Genomic DNA, 13,092 nt, shown 5'->3' with positions numbered 1-13,092 from the left:
GGCAACAAAAGGGAAAAAAATGGCCTCCAGGAGCAGTGGATTCATGGTGTAGGCACCAAGCCCCAGCGATAACCCTGGAGGCAAAAAAAAAAAAAAATCAATAAAACCAATGTGCGTATTGTGTGTGGGGGGGTGGGGAGGAGGAAATTAATTATGAAATGTGGAATCAGGGTTTGAACCCAGGGCCTCAGACCTGGTATGGCATGTACTTTATCCACTGAGCCATATCTTGGTTCCTATCACACACACACACACACACACACACACACACACACACACACACACACACACACACACTCACCCATACTTTACTTCAGATTATTTATTATGAGAGAGATGGGGGGAGCACTTGGTGCTGGGGACCAAGATGGGGCTCTCAGACATACAAATCCTATGTTCAAGTGAAATAAGCTATGTCCCTGCCTTCTTGCAAAATATACTAATAGATCTATATCTATATATTACTGTTAAGATATAAGAGTATGGGAATCGATCGGGCTGTAGAGCAGAGGGTTAAGCACAGGTGGCACAAAGCACAAGGACCGGCATAAGGATCCCGGTTCGAGCCCCGGCTCCCCACCTGCAGGGGAGTCCCTTCACAAGCGGTGAAGCTGGTCTGCAGGTGTCTATCTTTCTCTCCCCCTCTCTGGCTTCCCCTCCTCTCTCCATTTCTCTCTGTCCTATCCAACAACGACAACAACAATAATAACTACAACAATAAAACAACAAGGGCAACAAAGGGAATAAATAAATAAAATAAATATTAAAAAAAAAGATGTAAGAGTATTAGGGCCAGGTGGTGGCGTACCTGGTTAAGTGCTCACACTATAGTGCACAAGGACACAGGTTCAAACCTCTGGTCCTCACTTGCAGGGGGAAAAGCTTCACAAGTGGTGAAGCTGAGATGCAGGTGCCTCTCTGTATGTCTCTCTCCTTATCTCCCCCTTCCCTCTCAATTTCTCCCTGTCTTTATCCAATAATAAAGAAGCAAAGAAAAAAAAAGATGTAAGAGTATCAAAATCCATCATGATTGGGAATGTTTTTTCATGTGATCTCAAGGTCTATAGAGCCTCATCTCCTAAGAGGTAGAGTCTGATAGGAAACAATACCAGAGCTATCTCAACCACACAAAGGAGGAACCTTATAGAAATTCACTGTCACTTAGGCAGCCTTCCTGAGCTAAGGCACTTTCTGCTTCAACCTGCTCTTGACCAGAATTAATCTTCTAAAGTTAGAACAAACATAAAATTCCAGTGAGCCTTCACTGGCCACAAGATAAAGCACTCACTCCTGATTCAGCCCCAAACTATAATCAGAACTAGTTTGTCCTGCTCCTCCTGCCATGTCCCATGATGCCATGACTGTAAACCACATTTAGCCCAGTGATCTGCTCTGTCTTCCTCCCTTATGGAGATCTTATTGCCTGCTCATGATTGTAATATTTATTAATACAAATGTCTTTAGTGTTTAAAAGATAAGAATATAACAAAAAGTTGAGTGGAACATTTAAATCCTTAAAAATGTCTCTGTTACCTCTAAAATGTCAACAAATTGTAAATTCTACTCCTATACATGTCCAATCTCTGGGTATTGTATGTGTGTGTGAGAAATTTGGGGTAGTTTTTTTATATATATATTTAATTTTATTTATAAAAAGGAAACACTGACAAAACCATAGAATAAAAGGGGTACAATGCCACACAATCCCCACCACCAGAACTCCATATCCCACGCCCTCCCCTGATAGCTTTCCTATTCTTTAGCTCTCTGGGAGTATGGACCCAAGGTCATTGTGGGATGCAGAAGGTGGAAAGTACGGCTTCTGTTAATTGCTTCCCTACTGACATGGGTGTTGACGGGTCAATCCATACTCCCAGCCTCTCTCTCTCTTTCCCTAGTGGGGCAAGGTTCTGGGGAATTGGAGCTCCAGAGCACATTGGTGGGGTTTTCTCTCCAGGGAAATCTGGTTGGCATCCTGCTAGCATCTGGAACCTGGTGGCTGAAAAGAGAGTTAACATATAAGCCAAACAAATTGTTGGCCAGTCATGGACCTAAAGGCTGGGATAGCACAGATAAAGAGTTGGGGGGAGGTCTCCATTTTGTAGATAGCTAGTAGGCATATTTTAGTTATATTCCAAAGGGCCTGTGGCTATACTAGTTTTTTTTTTTTGGTAGTTTTTTTTCCCCCCAACATAGTATAATCCATCCAGACTCTCAGTAGTAATATCCTGCATTACTCAGCATCTGTTTATCTTATGTTTTGATAGTCTTATTCTGATAAGACACAAAGAACATTGAAAGAAATAATAAAGAAAAGACAGTGCATATACAAAACTCTCAAGAGGCTAGGGCCCCCCCCCCCCCAATACTCATGCTCACACATAGACACACATGTACACTATTAACTTCCATTCCTTATTTCTTTAAGGGCACACATCAGTGATGACCATTCTGTAATGTATACTGTATGCATTCTGTAATGCATACTGAAATTTCAAACGGACAGACTGTTAACACCATCCTTAAACTGGTACCAGAAGTTCAGACATTAACATACAGTCTCTAATTCTATGAAATCATATCCATACTTCCCCCACATTCAGATCACTATTTGGTTTGTGTGCTGTCTCAAAGAGCCTGTGCTCACACCTACCTGTTGCTTGTTCTCTTTGGAATATGGCAACATGGTGGAAACATGAAACATGATCTCATGCCCTTGGTATACAGTATAAACTGAATGTATCCCTGTGGTGTCATCTGCAAAATACAAATACACATTTAGTGGGCACAGAGAATCCTGACACCATAGGAAAGAATATCTATTTGCAGACTAGGGGAATATAGGACATAGTTAGCACTATATCATATACATGATCAACCTCCTCAGTGGAAGCAATAATATATGAGCGATCTCACAACTGATGTGAGGCTCTTGCTCATGTGGGGGACCTCTTGCTCTCCTAAGCACCACAGTTATGTTCTTTATGTCTTACTCCAAGAGAAGGACATCACTAGAAGACTGGGCTGAAAAGCAGGGGTATGTTTGAATTCCTTGCCTTCCACTTGATGCTAATGTATAGGACACACTTAATACAAGATCACATACAAATAACTGTACTGTCCTTAAGACAAAATGAAGTATGTAACTGGTAGAACTGCAGAGCAGTTAATAACCTGGGCTTTGGAGTTAGGTACACTTGGATTCCAGTTCTCATTAGCTATGCTACTTTTGACACATTACTGCACCTTGCTCTGAGTCTTGATTTCTTAATTTGAAAATGGCAATACAAATCCCATCTAAGTGCTAGGCATGCTGGGAATTCTCAACAAGGCGATACCTATTAAGTGCTCAGTAAAGGGTCTGGCCATAGTGAGGGATCAAGGGATGGTAGTTATGACTGGAACAGAGAGGATGAAAGTTGGCAATGGGGATGATAAACTTCAAATTTTCTAGGATTTAAGTATGCAATCATAGCTTGTTTGGGTGAAGCTAGGACCTGACAGCTGGGGCCAAACACTTCATCCCTGCATCTTAGGTTATGTACAATGCAATTATCACAAATTGCTTGACCTTTGTATATTCAGAATCTGTGAAATGGTGCAGATGTGCTATGGAAAAGAGATGAAGCTCTCAGAGGCTAAGAGCACTGGATGCAGAGGTTGTGAAAGTTAGGTCACATGAGTCTCACCTAACCTGCTTCATTTATCTACAGGACTGCCTGGAAAGAGCAAATAAATTGATTCAAGGAAAGCACAGGGATGAACAGAATTTCTATACAAATATAAGTTAATGGATGTGATTGTGTATTTGTGATCTTACCTACCACTGTCCCTTTGCCTTCCACTCCAAGCTGCTTCTCCTCAGATACTTCCTATCTCACTGCTAAAGCCATCACCCCCATAGGTGCCCAGGCCAGAAACCCCAATGTCTTCTTTATTCTTTCCCTATTTATCTTCCACAGACAATTAACCATGGGTAGAGTCTGACAGTTCTGCTTTTCAAAGGGTACTTGAATTGTCTATTCCATTTTCAGCCACTGTCCAACTCCAGCCAAGGCAATACTCACCAGCCCCTGTTTAAAATGTTGCTACACTCTCCTAACTCTTCTCTACATCACCCTCCACACTGCAGGTAGCATGTTCTGCTCACAGGTGCAAATCTGATCCTGTTAGACCTCCTACTCAAAACCCTTTAATAAGGGACTGGAGAGATAAAGCCTGAAATACCAGAAGTTCCTGGTTCAATCACTGGCACTGCCATAAGCCAGAGCCGAGCATTGCTCTGGTAACAACACTAACCAACAACAATGCTTTAACGACATCTAATATCACTTAGAGTTAAATCCCAAAGTCTTTTTTTAAATACTCTTTTTTAAATTTTTTATTTCTTTTTATTTTTTTAAATTTCTTTATCGGGGAATTAATGTTTTACATTAAACAGTAAATACAATAGTTTGTACATGCATAACATTTCCCAGTTTTCCATATAACAGTACAACCCCCACTAGGTCCTCTGTCATCCTTCTTGGATCTGTATTCTCTCCACCCACCCACCCCAGAGTCTTTTACTTTGGTGCAATACACCAATTCCAGTTCAGGTTCTACTTGTGTTTTCTTTTCTGATCTTGTTTTTCAACTTCTGCCTGAGAATGAGATCATCCTATATTCATCCATATATTTCTGACTTATTTCACTTAACATAAAATCCCAAAGTCTTAATGGGATCTCCGACTTCTTGTGGGATTTCCCTTTTATTCAGACTGTAAGGGCATCCAGCCACCAAAGTATTCACTTAACTTCTACAACATGTTATGCTCTTTCCCGTCTCAGGGACCACACAGATGTTCTTTGCTTGAAATTCTCTTCTTCCCTCAAGATACTCAAATTACTCCTACCATCACTCCCTTGTGACAGCTCGCCCTGCTTATTATTACTATTATTAGGCAAAATATTCCCACATTACTCACTGCAACATCCTGACAGTCTAACAGGATCTTGGCACAGAGATGTTGGTCAACAGTCAGTCCCCATGAGGTCCATGAGGTGAGCATGGCTTTTGTCACCACTCAGGGGGCTGTGAGAGCTATTCTAGCCTTGCAAAGCTCAAGTACAGCTGTCTAGTGATCAGAGCAAGATTGGTAGTGAAGCTCAACTTCCCATCTTCACCTCTATCCTGGGTATACATCCAGATGCAGATCAGGCTGATTAACAAGAGTTACAAGAGTCACAACTGAACAGATGAAGGGGAAAGCTTACTTTTGGTGTCCAGACCACCACGATAGCCTGTCCAGCCCTTTAGAGTGATTGTATCACCCAGGAGATGTAAAAATTTTTGGAAAGCATCACTTCCGATTTCTGTAGGAAGAGGCAAAGTATGAGTAGAGGCTGTATATCAATAAGTCCTCAATTATGCATAAAAACCACTTGAAAATTAATGAGGCCCTGTGGATGTGAGGTAGTCTGTTAGAGTAGAGAAATTCCATTTCCTTTTTCCTGGAAGCTATGCAGGAGATCCCACAAATCCCAGGAATCCAAGGAAAGAAAACTACAGGATCTGAGGATACAACTTTACGACTGCCCAGACTGGAAATGACGAGGATTTAGTATTACAAAGCAAACATTTCATTGCTACTCAATTCATCATAAAATTATTTAATGGGAAATATGATACATAACAGAAAAAGCAACATTTTACAATTCTTCCAAGCATAAAAATTGCAGAGAAAAATTCTTCCACTGTAGAACTAACTACAGGATAACTTTCCATGTACCTTTCTAGTTAGAGTACATCTTTGATGCCAGAAGCTGGTACAAATTAGGTGATCAATAAATATGTGTCAAATGAATGACACTGGACAACAACTGCAGTACAAAATTAACCCCAAGAGTTCTTGAAACTACTGGCTATTTTTTTGTATTAAAGACTCCAATTCAACACAAAAGTTCAGTTTGCATTGTCAAAACCTCAACAAGAAGACAGAACGGGGTTTCTGTGAGGGAAGACGCATAGGGGACACTCACCATTGCTGAACATCTCATCATCAGTGAGCTGCCCATCTTTGGCAAAAAGAACCCCAAACTTGAAATTCACGGAGCCCTTACAATAGACAACAAAGGGAGTTAGGTATCATTTTGTCATCACAACATACACAGATACGAGATGTGCTATTGGTTATCTAGCAGAATTGTAATGAACAAAGTGAATGCTTGGGGATTACTTCCTTCTATCCATCTCAGTATCAACAATCTGAATAACGATGGTCCCTTTATTTTTATATCTTACAGATTACAAAAAAGAGACTGAGCTTGTGCTCTTTTTCTTTTAATTTTATATTATCTTTATTTGTTGGGTAGAGACAGCCAGAAATCGAGAGGAGTGGAGAAACAGACAGACAGAGAGACACCTGCAGCCCTGCTCCACCACTCTTGAAGCTGCCCCCCCCCCCCCCCGCACACTGTAACATGCACACTCAACCAGGTGTGCCACCTTCCTGTCCCAGCATTGAGATCTTCAGCAGCAATCCACGTTGCAATTAGCAAAGGCCAGCACAAAATTCATAGCTTGACACAACAAATTTAGGCTGTTATCTTGGGAAATTTCTTAGCATTAGAAACCTGGGGCAGGAAAGATAGCATAATGGCTATGCAAAAAGACTTTTATCCCTGAAAATAAAGGCTCTAAATTCCCAGGTTCAATCCCCAGCACCACCACAAACTAGAGTCAAGCAGTGCTCTGGCCTCTCTCCCTTGTATTTTTCTCTTTGTAGCTCTCTCGTTAAAAAAATAAAATGAAACAAATAAAATGTATTTAAAAAAAAAAAGAAATGAGGAACTAGGTGGTGGCATACTTGGTTGAGCATGCATGCCACAAAGTACAAGAGCCCAGGTTCAAGGTCCCAACCCCCACATCAGGTGAAGCAGTACTGTAGGAGTCTCTCTTTCACCCCCAGCTCTATTTCCATCTTCTTTCTTGATTTCTCTACCTCTATCCAATAAATAAATAATAAGTAAAAAAATATTTTTAAAAAGAAATGAAACCTATAGGCAATTCATTCTAAAATCTCATTTCCCCCCAATTTCCAAAGATATTTAATCTCAAGAAGTAATGAATCAGATATGTGGTGGGGAAACTGAATCAAGAAGTGACTAATAGAAATGTCCAGTCTACTATCCTCAACTTTAAACACTGATGAAAATTGCAGGAATGAGAAATACTAAACTTCAACTGTATGGTCAATGTTTTTGTTTTTGTTTTCCCCTTAAGCTACGTTTTCATTATATAATTTTCACACTTTTTTTTTTAATGCCTGAAGTATTGCATGACAAAAACTTAATTTGAGATAGGAAGAGAATCAACATTTGCAAAACTGTTAGACCTACTACTAGATGGGGAAATTTTCTTGGTGGTCAACTAAGGGGCTAGACAGAGACCGATGTTGTTTTAAGCATTGGCCAGTGGGCCAGAGAGGAAAGTCAAGGTAGAACATCAGGAGCTGAATCTGGGAGAATCAAAACTGAAATCCAAGGGTCTTGGCTGTGCTTAAAATTTTCAGTCTCTAGCTCACTCATTGGTTAACTATAGTTTCCTCTAGGATGAGGAAGGAGGTAACTGATCCCAAAGGGAGTCCTACACCCAAACTCCTCCACAGCTTCTACTGCTACATCATGCAGGTCTCAACTCTTGGCCAACACCTTTCCTGCTCTCCCTATATAAAGTCACCCTCTTCTATTATTATTCTCCATCACAGTCTGTTGTTTATTCTCTTCATAGCACTATTCACACCCTATAATTCTTTATTAAGCTTACATATTGGTTTATTTGTATCACTAGAGTATTAAGTCCCATGAAGAAGGCATCAGACACATCTTATTTTCCAATGAATCCCTAGAACTGACCACAGTACCAGGTATACTGGAGAAGACTAATGAAGACTCACAGCATAGTTAGTGAGAAAAAGTACCAACACTGTTCATATACAATTTATTTTTCACAAACATGCCTCCAAATAACCACCTCTTTAAAATATTTTTATAATAAAGTTCTTTCTAAGTATTATATTTATTGGATAGAGGCAGCCAGAAATTGAGAGGAGGGGGAGATAGGGAGAGAGACAGACACCTGCTTTACCACTCGCAAAACTTCCCCCTGCAGGTGGGGACCGTGGGCTTGAACCTGGGCATCGTAACATGTGTGCTTAACCAGGTATGCCATCACCTGGCCCTATGACCACCTCTTAATTATAGACTAGTTCTTGGTTAATTTCTTGGAATGTTGTCAGGATCTCTGTGCTTTCTATATTTTTTTACCTTTATTTTTCTACTTTGGAAATGATGACAGTAATTACATGCCCCTAAGATTCTGACACCTCTTCCACTCTCTATTACCATTGAAAAAAAAATCTAATTCATTTGGGGCCTGACAGAACAGGGACTAAAGTAGAGGGTCTCAATATTGAGGCATCAGAATCACCTGGAAGTCTTGTTTGACTACGCAGTTTCAAATTTAGTAGTTTTGATGTGGGGCATAAAAATGTGTATTTCTGAGACATCCCCAGATGATATTGATGCTGTTGGTTGAGTCCCACTCTAAGATCTACTGGATGGGAACAAACTGCCAAGAGGTGCAGGACAGGTCCAGCAGAGCTGACCACTAGCAAGCCACAGGCAGGAAGACTGGTCCAATGTCCAGACTGATGGGTTGTGAACTCACAGCCTGTTAGAACCAGAAGGGGCCATTCAATCCACAGAATTCACACTCTCATATTACAGACAATCGAAATCCAGGGAAGTCACAACTTGCCCAAGGATGGTACTAAGTGAATGTTAGAAATGGAGTCATAAGTGGGTGTCCTGACCTTTTTTGTTGTTGTTGTTATGTTGTCTTTCTTTCTTTCTTCCTTTCTCTCTCTCTCTCTCTTTTTTTTTTTTTTTTGCCAGAGCACCAATCAGTTCTGGGCTATGGTGGTACAAGGGATTGAACCTGGGACTTTGGAGCCTCAGGCATGAAAGTCTCTGCATAACCATTATGGTATCTCCAGTTTCCTAACTTTTCATCTAGTACTCTTTCTAATGTCACAGCATAGTCTTCCCAGGACATCTGTGAACTGAGCAGAGCTGAGAGATACAAACCAGAAGTGAGGCCCACTGCCACCTGATCACTGACCCAATTTTTTGAACTCCTTTGTGGTGGTGTTCTGTGATGGGCACCATGCCACCAGGATCCTTCCTGAGGATTCCTCTTTCTTGAAGTGGAGATTTCACAAAGACTGGCATCACAAAGCCTTGATAAGTACTTTAACTTCTGGCAGGGTCACATGTAAGTAATTTTGTTTCTAGAGATTCACAAATAATGCCCCTCACTCCTGCAGTTTTTACCTATTTCCAAAAGTCACGGTGTTGGTGAATACAATGGATTATATTTGGGAAGAGGTTGTTTTTAGGATATTTTAGGAGGGAGCAGTTTGATTTAGAGTTACCTGACCATCTTAGATCATATTTAATGAATTATTCAACCTAATATTATCAATGCTTCATAAGGCTGGCTGCTATTTGGAGGGGGGTGGGCGGTGATGATGACACATAGTTCTAAATTTTATGAGAAAGAAGTCAACATAATTACAAACATCTAGTCACATTCTTGGGAGTTATGTTTATTCTAGGAATTATATTTCTTCTCATGAAAGTAATGGATAAGAGGAAATGAAAGTTTTGATAATTCCAGAAAAGTCTTTTAAAATCAGGAACTGAAGGCCTTATTCAAAACCGGACACCCTGGTTCCTTGTTTCTTTGGTCCAATGTTCCTGCATATTTCACCCTCATCATGCCTGCTATAGCTGGGGTGCATATACTCACCTGTGTATCTCTCTCTAGGCTGTGGACAAACAACACATCATTTCCCCTAATAGCTAAACTTTCAGGAACAGAATTAGTATAGTTGGTGGATTTTTTTTCCCTTGCTCATTTTAGCAGCTGAGAGTTGATTGCAATAAGTGGGAGGAACTGGACAAATGCTTCCATCTGAGAAGTAGGCAGGATTAAACAGGAGGGCCTTGGCTACAGGCTTTCTGGGAAGCTCTGAAAGATGGTGACCTCTGCTCACACCTCCTCAAATACAATATACAAGTGCTCTTATTGCTTCAAGAAAATATTACCTTAGTAAGGAAACAAAAGTGAGAAATGATGAAGTCAGCATTTTGTTTTCAAAAATTTTACTCACAGAAATGTATGGCAGGATATGCCAACTAGTTAATGGGGGCTCTTCAGGGGAGGGTGGAAGTGGTAGTGGTGGGACTATCATACTGACTGTGTATACATTTCTATTTTGTTTGCCAGAATAGGCAAGTACATGCACTCAGTGGTGCTCAATATTACTATTAATATACTACAAATATTAATATGAATTAATGAGTAACTGAGCCATAAAAACTATAGTATGATTCTAATTGTATATAAAATAGAACACATATATATCAAAATGTGATACTACAGTAATACTGTTTTCCCTGTGGGTATAAGTGATATTTCTCTGTTATCTTTTATGTAGCACTCTTTCTATGGGACTAGCTGGATTTTCTTAAGGGCAAGGAAGAGCCAGGAAGTCAAAATAATGTGGAGAAGACGACTGGAGAAGTAGCACAGTTACATTCTGTAGAGATTAGTAGACCATGACAAGGATTTGGGGCTTTATTTTGAGTGGCATGGGAAGCCATTCATCTTTAAAACAGGCATGATTTGACATCCATCAGGGGATCATTTGGACACCATGTGAATATAAGAATAAAAGGCAAGAGTGGAAGCAGAGAGAAAAGTCAGAGACACTGTAGAGTCAGGCAAGGGATGGAGTAGTGTTGTGGATTAGAGTGATATGGGCACAGGTGTTTGGATTAGGAATATATTTTGAAGAACTGTCAATAGGAGTGACAGGTGGGCTAGGTAGGATGTGAAAGGGCAAGAGAGATGTTAAAATTTTTCTTTTCAAGTTTGGCCAGAGCAATTGGAAGAATGATATGGCCACATATTAAGAGGCATAGTATGGAAAAACTTTAATTTATTGATTCAATTACCTGTGGCTAACCTTTTGGATAACTCCTATATTATATTAGTCATGTGGTGAGATATTGCTGGGACTTGCGCTTTCATGACCCCAGTGGCAATTTGTTAATAGAGAGTAAGAGACAGAAGGAGAGAGAAAATCAGAGGGGAGAAGAAACACCTGCAGAGCTACTCCACTGTTCTTAAAATTTCCCCCTTGTAAGCATGGATGGGGGGTTTGATCTAGACCCTCACACATGGTAACAGATGCATCCTTCCAGGTGGGCCACTAACTTCCCCTCCAATACTTTTTTTTTTTAAAGAAGGGCAGCAGAAAATGAAAACATTGATATAAATATGGCATCAATAGCAAACACCCTACATCTTTAATTTGTGAAAGTTAAAAACACATTCCTCATTCTGATAATAAGGTTAAAATCTGAATATTCCCAAGTGGATTTAAGTAAACTGATTGGTTTTTGATTTTTTAAACAATTTCTTAATTTTATTAATGATGTAATAATGATTAACAAGAATGTAAGATAACAGGTACAATTTCATACAGTTCCCACTACCAGAGTTCTGTATCCCATCCCCTCCATTGGAAACTTCCCTATTCTTTATCACTCTGGGGGCATATTAGATGTTGGACCCATGAAAAAATTAGTAAAACCATGGGCCCCTTGGAATATACCTAAAATAGACTTGCTAGCTTCTTTCAGTATGAAGATCCCAAATTTCATCTGCTATATTCTTACCTTTAGGTCCCTGATTATTAAACAATTTGTTCTGCTTTATATACTTTTCAGCCACCAAGTTGCAGATGCTACCATGATGTCAACCTGACTTCCCTGGGTAGATGATCTCACCAATGTGTCCTGGAACCCCACTTCTCCAGAGCCCTGCCCCACTAGGGAAATATTTTTTTTTAATTTTTTTTAAGTTTTTATTTTAATTTTTAAAATTTTAAAATTTTATTTATTTTCCCTTTTGTTGTCCTTGTTGTTTTATTGTTGTAGTTATTATTGTTGTCGTCGTTGTTAGATAGGACAGAGAGAAATGGAGAGAGGAGGGGAAGATAGAGAAGGGGAGAGAAAGATAGACACCTGCAGACCTGCTTCACCGCCTGTGAAGCGACTCCCCTGCAGGTGGGGATCCGGGGGCTCGAATATATATATTTTTTATAACCAATGGCAAAGAAAAGTCTGACATACACCTTGGGTGGGGTGGGAAGCATGTTAGCAAAGTCTTCTAGGGACAATAGACCCACACTGTGCAAATGCATGCAGAGGTTTGACTGACTAAGAAGAAGAAAAAGTCTTTGCTTATAGTAAAGGAAAAAAAACATATTTGTATATTCTTTGGTCAAGCACAGCAGGAAAAATGATCTCATGAAATCACTTACCTCTTGTTCTTCCAGAACCAGCAAGTCCTGTCAAATAAAGCTTTAAGTTATGTCCTTGCTTACAGTCATTATCTTGTTTCTACTTTCTCTGAAAACCAAGCCTAAGTTACTGAATTTTACATTGATAGAATCATCCACTACAATTGCTTGAAAATTCAAATTAACTCTATAGATTTCAATAAAATAACTAGTCATTAAGGAGAATCATATTTTTACCACAACTTTAAGGAAATAAAGATGGGGCTTAGCAGTGGAAAGAAACACACACACACACACACACACACACACACACACACACACGTGCATGTTTCTTTTTCATTCAAAAGTAATTTATCCCATATCACTTCTGCAAAGACTCTGGCCAAGAAAATGTCACTACTGTAATAGCAGCCAGAAACATACTAATATCACTTAAAAATAGCGTCAGCCTCCTTCCTATTTGGTGGAAAGATGCCGTCTTTATAATGTAATTGTTTTATTTTCTGTTTGGATTCAGATCTTCCCCCTAAACTTGAAGTCTACTGCTCAAGGTTTCCTAAGGTAAATCTACAGAAATATAGGAACAGTAAGACACACACACACACACACACACACACACACACACACACACAGAGAGAGAGAGAGAGTCTCTCATAGTATTCCTTGTCAAGGGAAA

At 39.8% G+C, this 13,092-nt stretch overlaps 1 protein-coding gene across 8 annotated transcripts in view; it reads right to left on the bottom strand.

The window, feature by feature from the left end:
• GARNL3 (GTPase activating Rap/RanGAP domain like 3) overlaps nt 1-13,092 on the bottom strand; it is a 229,909-nt gene that overhangs the window by 76,164 nt on the left and 140,653 nt on the right. For all 8 annotated transcript variants that reach the window (XR_009552095.1, XM_060200172.1, XM_060200173.1 and 5 more), the window contains 4 exons: nt 12,438-12,464; nt 6,022-6,097; nt 5,257-5,355; nt 2,654-2,757 (listed from right to left, as the gene is read on the bottom strand). Coding sequence is in view for 7 of the 8 variants with exons in the window: in XM_060200172.1 (XP_060056155.1) it covers nt 2,654-2,757; nt 5,257-5,355; nt 6,022-6,097; nt 12,438-12,464 (306 nt within the window). In the remaining variant the exon portion in view is untranslated. The remainder of the gene's footprint in view (nt 1-2,653; nt 2,758-5,256; nt 5,356-6,021; nt 6,098-12,437; nt 12,465-13,092) is intronic.

This window comes from Erinaceus europaeus, chromosome 10 (assembly GCF_950295315.1).
Source record: "Erinaceus europaeus chromosome 10, mEriEur2.1, whole genome shotgun sequence".
Classification (NCBI taxonomy): domain Eukaryota; kingdom Metazoa; phylum Chordata; class Mammalia; order Eulipotyphla; family Erinaceidae; genus Erinaceus; species Erinaceus europaeus.
The sequence above is the reverse complement of the archived record's forward strand: the minus strand, read 5'-3'. Positions and strand labels throughout refer to the sequence as shown.